This window comes from Alexandromys fortis, unplaced genomic scaffold, assembly GCF_014885135.2.
Source record: "Alexandromys fortis isolate MF-2015 unplaced genomic scaffold, M_Fortis_MF-2015_v1.1 scaffold_1, whole genome shotgun sequence".
Lineage (NCBI taxonomy): Eukaryota > Metazoa > Chordata > Mammalia > Rodentia > Cricetidae > Alexandromys > Alexandromys fortis.
This window is the reverse complement of record NW_026067927.1, coordinates 41,314,020-41,332,116: the sequence shown is the minus strand read 5'-3', so window position 1 is coordinate 41,332,116 and position 18,097 is coordinate 41,314,020. Positions and strand designations below refer to the sequence as shown.

The 18,097-nt window shown below is 44.8% G+C and overlaps 2 protein-coding genes across 2 annotated transcripts; both read left to right on the top strand.

Annotated features, from left to right (window-relative positions):
* The first annotated feature begins 2,772 nt into the window (after nt 1–2,772).
* On the top strand, nt 2,773–4,564 carry LOC126502923 (POU domain, class 5, transcription factor 1-like). The gene is given in 1 exon segment (XM_050144298.1): nt 2,773–4,564. A coding segment is annotated over 1 exon segment (1,053 nt). The 5' UTR covers nt 2,773–2,806; the 3' UTR covers nt 3,860–4,564.
* Nucleotides 4,565–14,423: 9,859 nt separating this feature from the next.
* On the top strand, nt 14,424–17,283 carry LOC126502613 (protein SPT2 homolog). The gene has a single exon (XM_050143772.1). It carries the CDS (start codon nt 15,253–15,255, stop codon nt 17,281–17,283), a length of 2,031 nt encoding a protein of 676 aa, XP_049999729.1. The 5' UTR covers nt 14,424–15,252.
* Nucleotides 17,284–18,097: the final 814 nt, after the last annotated feature.

The window sequence follows — 18,097 nt, the reverse complement described above, 5'->3', positions numbered from 1 at the left end:
CTCAAAATCAGTCCTACTACTTGGGTGGTCACAGGTGCCACCATGCCAAATATTACTCAAAAGGTTTGATTCAGGAATCCAGAGTAACTAAGCCCTTGGAAGACAACAGAGAATGTGTGTGTCGTCAATACCCAGGGATAGATTCTACTGAACACCCTCAGGAACCCACTCCCCAATCTGTATCTCCCCCACTTTGGAAGATCAGAGATCTCATAGTTTGGGCTTCTGCCTTCACTGCCAATAGCGTCTTTACCTCCAAACTGATCTTCAAGTTGCAACAAGGAGAAGCACCTTGAATTTCAGAGAAGAAATTCTCAAACTGCAGCCACCCAGGTGAGCTGCTGAACACTGATAAACAGAACTAGCAGTGGTTGTTAAACCCAGGAGACTCAGTTTAGGGGCAAATACCTTTGCTTTGCAAGGCTCATGTGACAGGGCTAAAGACACAAAAAGTCAAAATAATGAAAAATTATCGATAAACTTGACTCTATCAGTTTAGGGGCAAATACCTTTGCTTTGCAAGGCTCATGTGACAGGGCTAAAGACACAAAAAGTCAAAATAATGAAAAATTATTGATAAACTTGACTCTATCAAAAATTTAAAACCTTCTGCCAGGCGGTGGTGGCACACTCCTTTAATACCTGTACTCGGGAGGCAGAAGCAGGCAGATCTCTCTGAGTTCAAGGCCAGCCTGGTCTACAAAGTGAGTTCCAGGACAGCCAGAGCTGTGACACAGAAAAACCCTGTACACACACACACACACACACACACACGCACCTTTCTAATGCTGGGTGTGGCAGTACTCTTGAGGTCTCAGCTACTTGGAATACTGAGCTGGGAGAATTGTTTAAGTCCAAGACTTTAAGGGCAGCCTGGGCAACATAGCAAGACCCTGGCTCAAAAAGAAAAAAAATTTTTAATTAATTTTGAGAAGGGTCTCACTATGTAACTTTGACTGGCCTGGGACTCACTATGTTGACCAGTCTGTTTGGAACTCACAGAGATTCACTTGCCTCTGCCTCTCCAGGCTAGGATTAAAGGCATGCTCTACCACATCTGGTCAAGTGCAGTGGTGGTGCACACCTTTAATCCCAGAACTTGGGAGGCAGAAACAGGTGAATCTCTGTGAATTCGAGGCCAGTCTGGTCTACAGAACAAGTTCCAGGACAGGTTCCAGAGCTACAGAGAAACTCTGTCTTGAAAAATTAAAACAAACAAAAACCAAGTTGTTTATATTAGGTAACATTATGGCTCTGTCTTGGTTAAGGTTTCTATTGCTGCAATGAAAAACCATGACCAAAAGCAAGTTGGAGAGGAAAGGGTTTATATGGCTCACATTTCCACGTTGTAGTCTATCATCGAAGGAAACCAGAATAGGCATTAAAACAGGCAGGAACCTGGAGGCAGAAACTGATGCAGAAGCAATGGAAGGGAGTTGCTTACTGACTTGCTCCCCATGGCGGGTTGAGCCTATAGAGGACCCCCAGCCAAGGGATGACACCAACTACAATAGGCTGGGGCCTCCCCCATCAATCACCAAGGTTCCTCCTCTCAAATGACTCTAGTTTGTGTCAAATTGACATAAAACTATCCAGGCTCAGGCTTGAGAAATGGCTCCATAGAGTGTTTGTCATACACGCATGAGGATCTGAATTAGAATCCTCAGCAACCACATTAAATATATAGTCATGGTCACATGTGGCTGTAACCCTAATATTAGGAGAAACGCAGATTCTAGGAGTCCAGCTATCCTAGCAAGACGATTAGTTTCAGACTCAATAAGAGACTCTGTCTCAAATAAAATGAGACAGGAAGACACTGATATATAATATATACTTCTGACCTCAGCATGAATAGGTACAATACCTTGAACAAAAGTAAAAAAAAAAAAAAACCTTACATTTGTATCAGTATGTGAAAAATACCTTAAGCAAGAGTAGAAAATATTTATATATATTGTTTTAGTTAAGGTTTTTATTATTGTGAAGAGACACCGTGACCACAGCAACTTTATTGTTGTTTCGTTTTTGTTTTTAGAGGCAGGGTTTCTCTATGTAACAGCACTGACTGTCCTGGAACTCACTCTGTAGACCAGGCTGGCCTTGAACTCACAGAGATCTGCCTGCCTCTGTATCCCAAATGCTGGGATTAAAGGCATGCCCCACCACCCCCTGGTGACCACAGCAACTTTTATAAAGAAAACATTTAATTGCGGAAACTTGCTTACAGTTCAGAAGTTCAGTCCACTACTATGATGGGGAGGGAGCATGTAGGCATGCAGGCAGGGGTGGTGCTGGAGTTACAGCTGAGAGTCCTATATCTTGTAGGCAACAGGAAGTCGACTGAGACACTCAGTGGTATCCTAAGCATGGGAATCCTCAAAGCCCACCCTTGCAGTGACACATTTCCTCCAGCAAGGGCACACAAATTCCAACAAAGACACATCTGCTAATAGTCTATTTCCTATGAGATTATGAGGCCCAATTACATTCAAACCACTACAATAATACAACAAAATAACTTTAAATTTGTGTCGGTATACAAAAATACCCCAAACAAGAGCAGAAACATATATACAATATAACACCTTAAACTCATCACACAATGTGACTTGAATCCATTATTCTGCCTCTTGTTATATTTTTGCAACTAAGCCATCCAAACCTGTTTACTAAGATGAGCAAGTGTTGCCTCTAATATTTGAAATTGTTATTAATAGCTTCACAGCTGGGGAGAGAGGTTTAAGCAGTCCCTAGGTGAGCCCTCCTTCCGACAGGCCCCCAGCTTGGGGTGCCTGTCTTCCCTATGGCTGGACACCTGGCTTCAGACTTCGCCTTCCCACCCCCACCTAGTGGGGGTGATGGGTCGGGAGGGCTGGAGCCAGGCTGGGTGGACCCTCGGACTTGGATAAGCTTCCAAGGGCCTCCAAGTGGGCCTGGAATCGGGCCAGGGGTTGGGCCAGGCTCAGAGGTGTTGGGGATCTCCCCTTGTCCCCCGCCATATGAGTTCTGTGGAGGGATGGCATACTGTGGACCTCAGGTTGGACTGGGCCTAGTGCCCCAAGTTAGCCTGGAGACTTCGCAGCCTGAGGATCGAGCAGGAGCGGAGAGCAACTCGGAGGGGGCCTCCCCTGAGCCCGGCACTATCCGCCCTGGTGCCGTGAAGTTGGAGAAGGTGGAACCAAGTCCGGAGGAGTCCCAGGACATGAAAGATCTGCAGAAGGAGCTAGAGCAGTTTGCCAAGGTGCTGAAGCAGAAGAGGATCACCTTGGGGTACACCCAGGCCAACGTGGGGCTCTTTGGAAAAGTGTTCAGCCAGACCACCATCTGCCGCTTTGAAGCGCTGCAGCTCAGCTTCAAGAACATGTGCAAGCTGCGCCCCCTGCTGGAGAAGTGGGTAGAGGAAGCCGACAACAACGAGAACCTTCAGGAGCAATGCAAAGCGGAGACCTAGGTGCAGGCTGGAAAGAGAAAGCGGACGAGCATTGAGAACGGCGTGAGAGGGAACCTGAAGAGCATGTTTCTGCAGTGCCCGAAGCCCACCCTACAGCAGATAAGCATTATCGCCTAGCAGCTCGGCCTGGAGAAGGATGTGGTCCGAGTGTGGTTCTGTAACCGTCGCCAAAAGGGCAAACGATCAAGCGCTGATTATTCCCAACGAGAAGAGTATGAGGCTGCCGGGTCCCCTTTCCCAGGGGGGCCTGTATCTTTTCCTCTACCCCCAGGGCCCCATTTTGGTGCCCCAAGCTATGGGAGCCCCCACTTGACCACACTCTACTCTGCAGTCCCGTTTCCTGAGGGCGAGGCCTTTCCTACTGTTCCCGTCGCTGTTCTGGGCTCTCCCATGCATTCAAACTGAGGCGCCAGCCCTGCCCGGGGATGAGGTGAGCTGAGGCGAGGGGAGAGAGAGGTAGATAGAACCTGGAGCCACCACAGCCTTGGGGTGAAGCTCCTTTACTGAGGAGGGGTCGCAAGCACAAAAAGGGTGGGGAAGATGAAGTTCAGTGACGCTGTTTTGATCATGAGCCTGTCACTCATTTTGTTCTTAAATAATAAATAAAGCCTGGGACACACAAAAAAAATAGTTTCACAGCTACTCAAGAATGAATATTTGATAATGGTTTTTGGGATGAGTGCTATAGGAAAGCGGGTTTGTTCTTGGAAAGCTGTAAACTGTGTTTGCCATCTGAGGCTGATCTTGCAATGGATGTGTTTTGCCTAGGCAATTGACTGTGATCTCACTGACTTGACATTTTCAAATAAAGTTAAGAAATGACTGTCTTTAAGGGACTGGAGAGATGGCTCAGAGGTTCACAGCAATGACTGCTCTTCCAGAGGCCCTGAACTCAATTCCTGGCAACTACGTGGTTGCTCATGGCTTATCACCCTCTGTATTGAGATCTGGTGCCCTCTTCTGGCTGCAAGCATACATGCAGGCAGAACACTGCATACATAATAAAGTCTTGAAAAGAAGGATGGCTTTGATATAGACTCATAACAATACTTAACTCTACCTCGTCTTTCCTATAAACTACACCACACAGCAAAATCTACTTTAGGTCTAAGATAGCAGATGCTACCACTGTATGAAAACTTGATGCTAGCTATTTAAGCTTCTCTACAAAGACTTTTTTCAAAAAATATTTTATTTATTATGTATACAGTGTTCTGCCTGCATGTACAACTGCAGGCCAGAAGAGGGCACCAGATCTCATTATAGATGACTGTGAGCCCCCATATGGTTGCTGGGAATTGAATTCAGGACCTCTGGGAGAGCAGCCAACGCTCTTAACTGCTAAGCCATCCCTCCAGTCTCTTCTATAAAGACTTAAGAGGCAAAATGATATGCTTGTTTACTATAGTAAATTGTCTGACTTGACTTCTCTCTAAAATATTTTATCCTATTTTATAATACTGTTATGAAAATCCAGAAAGCATGGCTTAAGACAGAGGTTCTCGGCTGTGATGTCATTGGAGGGGGATGGTGGGGTGCAAGGACACTTTCACATAGGGCGAATATCAGACACCGTGTATATCAGATTATGATTCTCTTCCTTACCCATTTAAAGAAAGGCAGAATGGCAGTACCTCCCTTACAGTTCACAAAGACTTGCACAACCAACTTCCTAATATTCCCCTTAAAGTCCTGTTGAAACGGTGTGGCCTCCTCTTGGATGTTGATTCTGATTTTAATCAAGGACAAACCAAAGACATTGATGTGTATACTCACTTATTTCCACATATACCATCTTATATCACTTTACTGACACAATACTAATTTCATTAGATGTACAACACAGATTGATTATATTTTGCCTTGTCTCTGTTACTATGTGCACATGCTATGCTTAAGAACTAAAAATACTAATATTGTGATCCTATTATCACTTTTATCTGAGAACCACAAATTCAAAATTCAAAGCCCTGACTTTGAACCCCAAGTATCCATATGAACGCATGAGCTATTTTAACTTATTTATGTATAGAAAAATCTCAAATGTAATAACATACTGCACGATTTTAAAATGTTCAAGTTCAAATGTCTGATGTCAATAAAAGGTGTAAATATTTGAAAAAATAACCTTAAATTTGTATCAATATACTGTACCGTCTGTGCTATTATGTGTACTATGGTACTACACCTGGGGTGTACTGCCTGCACTATGGGACAGTTCGCAAACCAGGCAAGGGGCTAAACATTAGAACACACATATACACACAGAGACAGACTTAGGTCATTCATGAATTCCCCAAGAATGCCTGCTTTATTGTGTTCCAGGGCAGCTTATATAGGGATCCTTAACTGATAGCCACGCCCCAGCCAAACCCAGCAGAAACCACTCCCCTGCCATCAGGAACTCCTGAGGGTCTCATGCTCAGAGCAGCTGCAAACACAGGAAAACAAGTTGTTTTGCTCAGAGCAGCTGCAAGTATAAGAAGTTGTTACAGGAAATTCAGGGTCTGGGGGTCCACAGCCCCCAACAATATATGAAAATCCAGATGAATGTAAAACAGTTAAGACTAGTTGCCTTTTAGTTTAAAAGTAGATTCGATAATCTACCCTTTTTATCCTACCATTCCTGCCCCTGGACCTGGAGTTCAGGTGATGTGAGCTGCCCTCTGCAAGAGCAGCAAGACCTTCCTTAACTGTGTCATATTTACACAAGGCCTCCGTGATGCTCCATTTAAAACTACACCTCAGAAGCCGGGCAGTGGTGGCGCACGCCTTTAATCCCAGCACTTGAGAGGCAGAGGCAGGTGGATCTCTGTGAGTTCGAGACCAGCCTGGTCTACAAGAGCTAGTTCCAGGACAGGCTCCAAAGCCACAGAGAAACCCTGTCTCGAAAAACCAAAAAAAAAAAAAGAGTTCTCATGCAGAAGAGAAACCCTGCAAGGAAGATGAATATAGGAAGCACTATGGTAAGACAACTGTCTCTGACCACAGAAGAAGGAGCACAGAGAAACATCCTTGTCCTTACCAGTGTGGGAAATCCTCTAAAAAGTCAGCTCTGGAGGGAGACAATTAATTGAACCTGAGTCTGAAACACCATGAATGCATTGCGTGTGGGAATAACTGTAGGCATTCACACATCATTCGACTTCAGGAAACTTTCACAGGAGGAGAGTGCGTTAGAACCTAATGACTGGACTCAAACTGAGGATAAGTCCTCTAGCTGCTATGAAAATATGCCCTTTCGGGCATTACACTAAATACGCCAAAGGATTCATGGTGAGATAAATCCAGACAAATGCAACGGTTGTGGAAAATCCTTCTGTCAGGAAGGACATCTCATGCAAAATCACAGAACTCACAGAGGCAGGAAACCATTTGCATGTAATGAATGTGGAAAGGCTTTCTCCCAGAAGTCACACCACAGTAGATAAACCATATAAATGTAACGAATGTGAGAAAACATTTGTCCAGAAGTCAGTTCTCAGGGACATCAGAGAATCCACACAGGAGCGAAACCATATAGATGTAGTAGGTGTGGGAAAACATTTGTCCAGAAATCAGCCTCAGAGATCATCATAGAATTCACATAGTAGAGACATCCTTTCAATGTATAATGTATGTGGAAACCTTTTAGTCAGAAATCAAACATCAAAATAAATAAAAGAATTCATGGTGGATTAAAAACAGCACTGTAATGGCAGGGGAAAACCCTTCTGGCAAACGTATCTTCTTCAACATCAAAGGATTTACACAGGAAAGGAACTGTTTAAATGTCAGACTATGGGAAAAATTTGCCCGGATATCAACCCTCAGGGCACCAAAGAATCCACACTGGAGAAAAACTATTTAAGCTTAATGAATGTGGGGAAAGTTTTGTACAAAAGGCAATCCTTAGTGTCCATCAGAGAATTCACACAGGGGAGGAGACTCTTCCAGTGTAAGGAATGTGTGAAAACTTTTGGCCAGAAATCAAACCTAAGAATACGTAGTGGGAAGAACTCTTATGAATGCAATTGTATGGGTCAGCTTTAAATGTATACCAGAGAATTCAGCAAGAGAGGATATCCTGGTTATATAATGACTGGAAAACCTTTCTGACAAAAGAAACATCCACTGAGCTAAGAAGATTTTGACAGGAAAAAACACTTGAAAGTCTGTTTGTAAGAAAACAGTTCCTGCCGGGTGGTGGTGTCGCACACTCGGGAGGCAGAGGCAGGTGGATCTCTGTGAGTTTGAGGCTAGCCTGGCCTACAAAGCAAGTTCTAGGATAGCCAAGGCTACACAGAGAAACCATCCCCCCCCAAACAAACAAAAGCAAACAGTTCTTGTTATCGACACACAGAGAAACAGGATTCCTACAGGAGAACCCATATTGAATATGAATGCACCAAACGCTTTGTTCAAAAGCTACCAGCAGGACATATCAAAGAATCCACAGAGCTTCCTGGTTCTTTCAGTAGACTATGGAAACCCCTTCTAAATGGAATGTTTTGTTTTGTTTGTTTGTTTCTAGGCAGTGTTTCTCTGTGAAGCTCTTGCTGTCCTGGAACTCGTTTTGTAACCAAGTTGGTCTGTCTGGGTACTGGGATTTCCCCAGGCACGGTGGGGAAATCATTTTTTATTAGATGATTCTCACAAATAATGGAGTTATTATTCTGTTTGTAAGTGATAATTTTATTTTTCCTCCATGCATGTAGCCACTCTAATATTTCCAATCTCCACTTCATGTAGGTCTCACTTACATGACCGACTCACGTGACCCACTCACGTGACCCACTCACGTGACTGCCGGTATTAGTATTTAGGCATCTGCACTAGCCTGCCCTCAGGTCCTAACCGGATACTTTTCAGCTGTAGCCACTAAGAGCACTTCTGTGCACATTCACTATGTTCCCTTTTAAAAGGTGGGCCTTGCCAACCTCCCATCTCTTTCTCTTATTCTCTCTTCCTCTTCGGCCGCTCTTGTCCCCAGGGACTGGTCTCTGACCCCCTCTATGTCCCCTTCTCTAACCCTTCTCTCTGCTCTTCCAATAAACCTCCCATGGAAACCCTGTTGCATGGTGTGATTTCTCTTAGCGGTGTTTTTTTAAGTTACAACAGCTGGAACTGGGATGCCTGTGATGTATGCCACAACCAGGTCTGACAAATACAAGATCCCCCTTCAGAATAAAATGAGGACCAAAGAAATGGCTTAGTCATGGTTGCGCAATAGGTCAGCTGACATGTAGATTTACACATCAGATGGAGATTAAATTCACACAGGCAAGGCCCATGAAAAATACTCCTTTTGGCTGTCTCTAACTGCAAATTCTCCTGTGTGTTAACATGCCCCCTTCTAGCTCAACTTTGGGACTCCAAAGCAGTGTATTCCTCATTTGCCAGGCATACTTTTCCTGTGTTGTGTTAGTAGGGTGACTTTTCCCCCAAACTGTGTAAGTCTAGCAAGTAAGACAGTCAAACCTTTTGCCCCTCACTGCAATAAACAAACAAACAAACAAACAAAAACACTTAGAAGTTTGTTCTCTACAATTAACTTTCTGACCTGACAGTATGATTTGGCCGGACACAAGTCCTTGTGGAGGGATCACAACAGCAAGTTTCACAGAGTGGAGTTGCAGATGTCTGGCCTTGCTAGGTTTAAGTCCTTCAAAGATTTATGACAAGTTAGAGAGGTATTACAGGTGTCTGTCCTTATTGTACAGCAGTCCTTGGGGAGATCAATGGCTCATAAGTTGCCCTAAGTTTCCTGCATGGACACCTCCCTGCTCTGACTCAAAATAGTGATTAACACTTTGTACCAACTTTCGATGCACTAGAATAACTGTCTTTGTTTAGGTCCTGAAATTCAGGTGATTTAAAAAAAAAAAAAGACTGTTTAACTGATGACAATTTATGCTGGAGAGATTGTGGTGGAAAGGGAACACTCTTGCATTGCTGGTGGGAATACATGCTGGTACAACCCCTTTGGATGTCAGTGTGGCGATTTCTCAGAAAATTAGGAAACAACCTTCCTCAAGACCCAGTGATACCACTTTTGGATATATATCCAAAGGATGCTCAATCGTGCCACAAAGATACGTGCTCAACTATGTTCATAGCAGCTTTGTTTGTCATAGCCAGAACCTAGAAACAACCTAAATGCCCCTCGACTAAAGAATGGATAAGGAAAATGTGGTATATTTACACAATGGAGTACTACACAGCAGAAAAAAATAACGACAGCTTGAATTTTGCAGGAAAATGATTGGAGCTAGAAAACATTATTTTGAGTGAGGTAACCCAGACACAGAAAGACAATTATCACATGTACTCACTCATAGGTGGTTTTTAAACATAAAGTAAAAAGAAAGCCATCCTACAAACCACAATCCCAAAGAATTTAGACAACAATGAGGACACTAGGAGAGATTTACATAGATCTAATCTACATGGGAAGTAGAAAGTAGAAAAAGACAAGATCTCCAGAGTAAATTGGGAGCATGGGGACCTTGGGGGAGGATTGAAGGAGGGAGGGGGAAGCAGGGAGGGGAGCAGAGAAAAATGTAGTGCTCAATAAATATCAATTAAAAAAAACAGAGGAAAAAAAAAGACTGTTTATTGACTCACCATGTCCAGATACTATTAATCACACTTAAGGAATGTATAATAAAGCATGTATTCTTTGCCTTTTTCTTAAATCTCTTAATGGCTTAGTTTTCTCCCTTTGTAACCTGTAGCAGCCCCATCCAGCTGGATGGGCTGGAGAGATGGCTCAGTGGTTAAGAGCATTGCCTGCTCTTCCAAAGGCTCTGAGTTCAATTAACAGCAATCACATGGTGGCTCACAACCATCTGTAATGAGGTCTGGTGCCCTCTTCTGGCCTGCAGACATACACACAGACAGAATATTGTACACATAATAAATANGACATACACACAGACAGAATATTGTACACATAATAAATAAATAAATATTTAAAAAAAAAAAAAAGAGAGGGCTGGAACCTCGCCACAGCTGCGGCTGTGGTTAGCTACAAACTAGCTGATTAAGTTTTGCTACATATCTTCAAAGGATGCCTGTATCCCTGAGAATTTTCCTTGTAGTTTTTTATTACTAACAAGTTACTAATGAATATATATGCTTAGGAATTTGTAACAGCAGAAGAAATAAGATTGGAAGAGTAAAGAATGTAGAAAGATAAAGAATGTAGGAAAGGGAAGAAGAAGGAAAATGTAAATAATTGGAACAAAAACAAATTAGAAAAGAGATTTGTAACTGGAATTAGAATTGAGACAGAATTAGAGCAAAGAAATTATAGGCAATTAGGGCAAGAAAACCAGAATTAAAGCAGAACAAGAAAGAGACCTGACTGGAAGGGCAAGCCTGTGAGTCCTTTCCCTCAGATTAGAGCTAGCCTAAGATCCCTTTCGCCACGCTGAGGCAACCTGACTGAACCCTGGGCAGAAGTCAGCAGAACTGGACTCTGACGGCTTAACTGGAAAAAACACTTGCCACACAATGCTTATAACCCCAGTTACATTCTGGAAACACCTTCAAATGAAGGCTATGGTGGCAAGGATCTGTAATCCCAGCTGTGAGATGATGGGAGCTGGATAAAAGGAAATCAGCTGAAATTTCATGAGTCAACTACCCTTGAGTAGATGCAGGGGAGGAAACGCACAAAACTCTACTTCAAAACAATCTGAAAGGGGAGAGTTGTTCTCTGACCTCCAAATGTGAGCAGAGGACACTTCTAACTCCACCCCTAAAACTCCAAATAAATTAAAAAATAATAAAATAAATCTGGCTTATAAGTCTCACCTTGGATATCATGCTTTAATGCCATTTTTAAAGAAGGGTGCCTGAATAATTATTAGGAGTAAAACTCTCCACATCTTTAGTAGTTGAAGTTAAACCTTAATTCTCTCTCTCTCTCTCTCTCTCTCTCTCTCTCTCTCTCTCTCTCTCTCTCTCTCCTCTTTTTGTTTGTGTGGGGTTGGTTTCTCCAGACAGGGTTTCTCTGTGTAATTCCTGGCTGTCCTGGAATTCACTTGTAGACCAGGCTAGCCTTGAACTCACAGGGATCCACCTACTCAACCAGGGATGACCTTCACACTCATGTGCATTTGCACACATGTGTACACACACACAAAGAAAAAAAATAAATTTTGACATCAAGTCTATTTTGTAGATGTTTTATTCCTTGTGGTTCATTGTCCCGATACTGTCCCTAACCTTACTTCTTAAGTCAAAGGAAGGAATGAGGTGTTTGTTTTATTTGCCATCTGTTTAACGGGAGACCACTGATTGCCCATTATGTACCAAGGGGTATTTTAGTTGTGGTGGGAGGCAGAGCAGTGACTGAGACAGATCCGCTCAGGAAAGTGTCATGTTTTAGTAGATACAAAAGTGAATGGATGAATTACACAGTACTTAGATCGTGATGGGTGCTAACGAGGTGACTGGAGAAGACAGCAGTGCTTGGGTGACCCCGTGGGATTCGCTGAGAAATAACTGGTCGACGTGAATTTTTGTAGTATGAGCTGTCTTCCCACAGCCCGGCTCTGGCCGCCTGGCTAGCTTATACCCCAAAATAACAACACACAAGCTGTATTCATTTAAATACTGCCTAACCCATTTCTATTAATGTGTGTAGCACCAAGGTGCACTTACCAGGAAGATTCTAGCCTATGTCCATCCTGGGTTGGAGCTTCATCACGTCTGCCCCAGAGAAGAGAGATGGCATCTGTCTGAGGAGTCTTACCTCACTTCCTCTTCCTCCCAGCATTCTGTTCTGTTTACTCCACCCACCTAAGGCTTTATTTTAACTATTTTGTTTATTTTTACTTTTTGAGACAGGTTTTCTGTATATCTTTGACCTGGAATAACTCTTAAGACCAAGATGTCCTTGAACTCTCAGAGATCTGGCTGTCTCTGCCTCCCAGGCATTGGGATTAAAGGCGTGTGCTACCACACCTTGAAGTCACAGAGGTCAATCTCCCTCTGCCTTCCAAGTGTTGGGATTAAAGGTGTGTCCAACCACACCCAACTATTTTGTTTTTTACTTTAAGAACTTTAACTTTTAGTCTGCATATATTTTCAACACACTGTAAATCATTTAGAGGTTTTCTTTGTTTTTAAATTTCTCTTTACTGTATCTCTCTCTTTTTCTGAACACATGAGCCTTTAAATTACGGAGCAATATGGGTAGGATTAAAGCCTTGGCTTTGGCAGCTAGATCCAGCCTCATGGTGGAGAGACCGGTTGTAGCCACGTTTACCGCCACAACTCTATGGCGTTTTAAGGTCCCTGCCAGCAAGCAAACTGCAGCATTCTGCTCACAGACCACATTCAGTCAGACTACCTGCTTGAGTCTGAGTCAGAGTTTGCCCTGGCAGGACAGCCCAGAAAACTGGCATTTTAAAACAGCACAACTTTTTTCCTGCTACAGCTGAAAATAAACAAGCATTCAGTCAGCTTTTATCAACACCATTTAAGTGTTTTGTGGCAGGACCTCTTAAGAGCTGCAGGGTTTTGCAGCTGAAGCTGAGTCAGGAAGCCTCTCTTAGATGAGAGTGCTTGCTTGCCTCTAGCAAGCGGAGCAGACCCGAGAAATTGCAGCTACCACATCGGGCACCATTCTGTAGTATGAGCTGAGGGCCTCTTCCCACAGCCCGGCTCCTGGCCGCCTGGCTAGCTTATATCCTGAAATAACAACACACAAACTGTATTCATTGAAACACTGCCTGGCCCATTTCTATTAATGTGTGTAGCACCAAGGTGCGCTTACCGTGAAGATTCTAGCCTACGTCCATCCTGGGTTGGAGCTTCATCGAGTCTGCCCCAGTGACGAGCTACATGGCGTATGTCTGAGGTATCTTACCTCACTTCCTCTTTCTCCCAGCATTTTGTTCTGTTTACTCCACCCACCTATGTTCTAACCTATTAGGGCCAAGCAGTTTCTTTATTAATTAACCAACGACCTTCCTCCATCAACCATCAAATTTTTTTTTTTTTTTTTGGTTTTTGAGACAGGGTTTCTCTGTAGCTTTGGTGTCCGTCCCAGAACCAGCTCTTGTAGACCAAGCTGGCCTCGAACTCCCAGAGATCCGCCTGCCTCTGCCTCCCGAGTGCTGGGATTAAAGGCGTGCGCCACCACTGCCCGGCTGAAGTGAATATTTTTGACAATACGTTTTCCACAATGAGTGTAATTGACAAATAAGGAAGTAAGTCCCCAAAGACCATTTTTAGTTAAGGGCTTCACAAAGCAAAATGTACGTGAACAAACGTGTATCTATAAGTCTTCCATGTACAAATGTAAACAGTGTCACCTACTGGATGTCTCTGGTAAGACAGAGTCGTCTGTCTAACAGTCATTTATAAAGCATTGCTTATGCATACCTCCGCCACAGCACCTGTGTAGAGGTCAAAGGTCAGCAGTTCTGGGAGTATTTTCTCCTCCCATCTGACCTCAATCAGCTCAGATACCTTGCCAGACCCTATGACAAACATTAAATATTGTATATGGCAGTTGTAGGTAAAAACTGGTTTTCAACAAGAGGTGGTTGGTGCACACCTTTAATCCCAGCAAGTGGGAGGCAGAGGCAGGTGGATCTCTGTGAGTTAGAGGCCAGCCTGGGCTACGGAGTGAGTTCCAGAACAGCCACGGCTACACAAAGACAATCCTGTCTCAAAACAAAACTGGTTCTTGGGGGCTAGAGAGATGGCTTGGCGGTTAAGAGCATTGCCTGCTCTTCCAAAGGTCCTGAGTTCAATTCTCAGCAACCACATGGTGGCTCACAACCATCTGTAATGGGGCCTGATGCCCTCCTCTGGACTGCAGGCGTACACACAGACAGAATACTGTATACATAATAAATAAATAAAAATTAAAAAAAAACTGGTTCTTCATACCATGTTGGGTTTTATCTTTTTATTTAGTGAATCACCCCATATGTGAACTATAACAGGAATTCTGGTTCATGTTTTCTACCATGCTGGATCAATTCATAGGCTGTTATATTTTATTTGACTTCTGAACGGTGAGTTGTGATTCTCCTTTGTTCTAACCTGTCAACAATCCTCAGAAAGAACTTGACTTCAGGGGCTGGGGTTATGGAGAACACATACAGGTCAAGGCCTTCTTCAGAGTTGTGCCCCAAAGTCACCAGCACTCAGAATCCAATCTTTATAGTTAAAGTGTTTTTTTTTAAAAGGCCATTGAAACAGCTCAATGGATAATAGCTATCAGGAGATGTGGTGATATTTTGTTTTAACAAATAAAGCTTGCCTGAAGGTCAGAGTGCAGAGCTAGCCACTAGTTAGCCATAGAGGCCAGGTAGCGGTGGAACACACGTTTAATCGCTGCACTCTGAGGTCTCTGAGAGCCCAAGGCCATCCTAGGCTGCATGAGTTGGAATGCACCTAAAAGAGAAACAAATACTAATGGTGGCGGCTCACACCTTTAATCCCAGCACTCGGGAGGTGGAGTCAGGAGGTGGTGATACGGGTGGGCGGGGCTTAGAGAGGGTATAAATTCAGAGGGGAGACAGGGGCTTGTGTTTCAGTCTGAAGTTTCCTAGAGGCAGCATTCAGTCTGAGCACTTGTAGAGAGAGGATACTGTATTCGGTCTGAAGATTTGTGGAGGTAAGAACCAGTGGCCTGCTCTATTTCTCTGATCTTTTAGCTTTCATGCCCTAATATCTGACTCCGGGTTTTTACTATTAAAACCAATTAGAATTCGCACTGCCAGCGACAAGACTCGCGTCCCCTGCGTCCCGAGGCCCGGGCCCAGCCGGATTTTTCTCTTCGGGCAGACATGGACTTCAGAGAAATCCTCCTGATTGCTTCCAAGGGACAAGGTGTCAACCATGTTCCGAAAAGATACAGCTTGGCAGTGGGGCCTCCTAAGAAAGATCCAAAGGAGAAAGGTGTCCAGCCGGCAGCTGTGCAAGCTTTCCTGCGGAGGAAAGAAGAGGAGCTTAGGCGGACCGCCTTAGAGGAGAAAAGGAGGCGAGAAGAACTAGTCAGAAAACGAATTGAGCTCAAACATGACAGGAGAGCCAGAGCTATGGCCAGAAGGACAAAGGACAATTTTTATGGCTACGACGGGATTCCTGTTAAGGAAAAGACAAAGAAGAGCCAGAGAGCAGAAAGCTGCCCCAACCAGGGCACTGACCCAGAGTATGAGGTGGAGACAGGGGAGTTCCCAGACTACAGTCAGGGTGAGTTGGAGCAGGAATTCAAGGAGGACCAAGAGCCTCTCAAAGCTGAAAGCCAACCAAAGGCCCCCCTTAAAAGGGCCCCTCCCCCCATGACCTTCACTGAATTAATGAGGTTAGCTGAGAAGAAGCAGTTCGAACCAGTGGAGATCAAGGCAGTAAGAAAAGCAGAAGAGAGGCCCTTGACTGCAAAGGAACTCAGGGAGCGAGAGTTTCTTGGACGAATGCATAAGAATAAGAAACCTGAGACAGAAGTCAAATTCCCTCTGCCTGTGTCTCCCTCTCATAGGGACAGTGAGGGCACAAAACCCAGCAAGGGTTCTGGGGACAGGCAGCCTTTTCCCAAAGGATTGCTGTTTCCTCGTGCTGAGAAGACTTCCAAACCCAGCACAGGCAATGAGAAGCAAGTAGCTTTGTCTCCATGCAAATCCACTCCAGGAGAGAGGATCAAGGCCGAATCTGGCAGTAGCTCCCAGGCCTCACACAACAGACCTGTCTCCCATGGGGCTGGAAAGCTCCAGCCCAGCACCTGTTCCTCAAGTGTCCCAAAGACTTCTGCTAGTGGGGCTCAGAAGTCTGCTTCTGAGCAGAAAGCCAGAAAACCTCTTCCTTCTCATCCCAGTCATTCCAAACCTGGGCCCACAGTCTTCCCACACAACGAAGCTAAGAGTCCAGGTATCAGACAGCCAGGCAGCAACACCGACTCAGCTTCTGGACGACCTAGCCCAGGGACAGCTTGGCCCACAGTTAGTTCTGGCGCCATGCCCAGGCGCCAGAACAGCAGCTCCAGCTCAGGACCCGAGCAATCCATCAGTGGGATCAGAAAGCTGGCCAGCAATCCGCATCCCTCTGGACGAACAGTCAATGGCACAAATGGTACTGGACTACCTGCCAGCAGCTCCACTGGCCCTGGGCGACCCATCAGTAGCCCTGGTGGTTCTGGAAAATCTTCGAGCAGTTCTGGAGGTCCTAGGGGGCCTGTAAACAGTCCACATGACATCCGACGACCAGTGAGCAGCCTAGGTCCCCCTGGACGGTCAGTCGGTGGCCCTGGGAGGTCTATAAGTGGTTCCGGTCCAGCTAGAAGGACTGTCAGTTCAGGCCCTGGAAGACCAGTCAGCAACTTGGGACCTGGACGCACAGTTAGTAGCCCAGGCCTCCCCATAAAACCCAAGTGCACTGTTGTCTCAGAAACAATTTCTTCAAAGAATATTATTAGTCGGTCAAGCAATGGACAGATAAATGGAATGAAGCCTCTGCCGTCTGGCTACAGATCTGTCCCAGGTCCTCAAAGGCTCCCCTTCCCTACTGGCTACAAAAGGCTTCGAGAGTATAAAGAAGAAAGTGATGATGAATATGACCCAGACATGGATGATTTCATCGAAGATGAAGGAGACCCTCAGGAAGACATATCCAAGCACATTCGGGAAATCTTTGGCTATGACCGACGAAAGTATAAAGATGAAAGTGACTATGCTTTACGTAACATGGAGAGCAGCTGGCAGGAGCAGCAGAAGGAGGAAGCCAAGAGTTTAAGACTAGGAAAGCAAGAGGACCTCCAGGAGATGAGACGTGAGAAGGAAGAAATGAAACGCCAAAAGGCCAAGAAGCTGAAGCTTCTGAAGTGAGCTCCTGCTAACTTTGTGAATCTAGGACACTGTTGCAAGGATTTCTGCCTTCAACTGAACAAGCCTCTTACCAGTTTAGATGGACACCTGGGCACTCAGGGGGGAGGAACGAGGGAATGCAGACTGTCCTGTCATTGCGGGCTATCATTTGAGTGTACTGTGTTATCAGTGTTCTCAAAGAGACCAGGGTGGAATCTGTAATAAACGTGATAGGATGTGTGCTGTGAGCTCTGGTGAAGTTAACCCTTCACTGGTGCCGGCTTAGATCCTGAGGAGCTGTGCACACTCATGTTGGGGACAACTACCAGTCAGCTGGTCTTTTATTGTTCCTTTGCTACTTTGAATGGAGACAAAGATTGATGTGTGAGTGGGGTACCACCCAGAACCCAGTCGTACTTGTCCTTAGGAAGGGCCTAGCCCTTCTTTGAATGCTGCAAGCAAATAAATAAAAGCTCATACCTGATGGAGGAAGGTCATTGGCTAATAAAGAAACTGGCTTGGCCCATTTTATTGGTTAGAACACAGGTGGGTGGAGTAAACAGAATAGGATGCTGGGAGGAAGAGGAAGTGAGGTCAGACTCGACAGCTCTGCTCTCTGGAGCAGAGGCCCTGCTTCGCCTCCTGGGCATACGCAATGAAGCTCCTCCAACCCAGGATGGACATAGGCTAGAATCTTCCCGGTAAGCGCACCTTGGGGTGCTTACACAGATGATTAGAAATGGGCTAAATTAATATGTGAGAATTAGCCTAGAAGAGGCTAGATAGAAATGGGTCTAGCAGTGTTTAAATGAATATAGTTTGTGTGTTGTTATTT

Bases quoted from the DNA above. Each gene is read 5' to 3' on its own strand.
- LOC126502613 (XM_050143772.1), top strand. From the start codon at position 15,253: ATGGACTTCAGAGAAATCCTCCTGATTGCTTCCAAGGGACAAGGTGTC.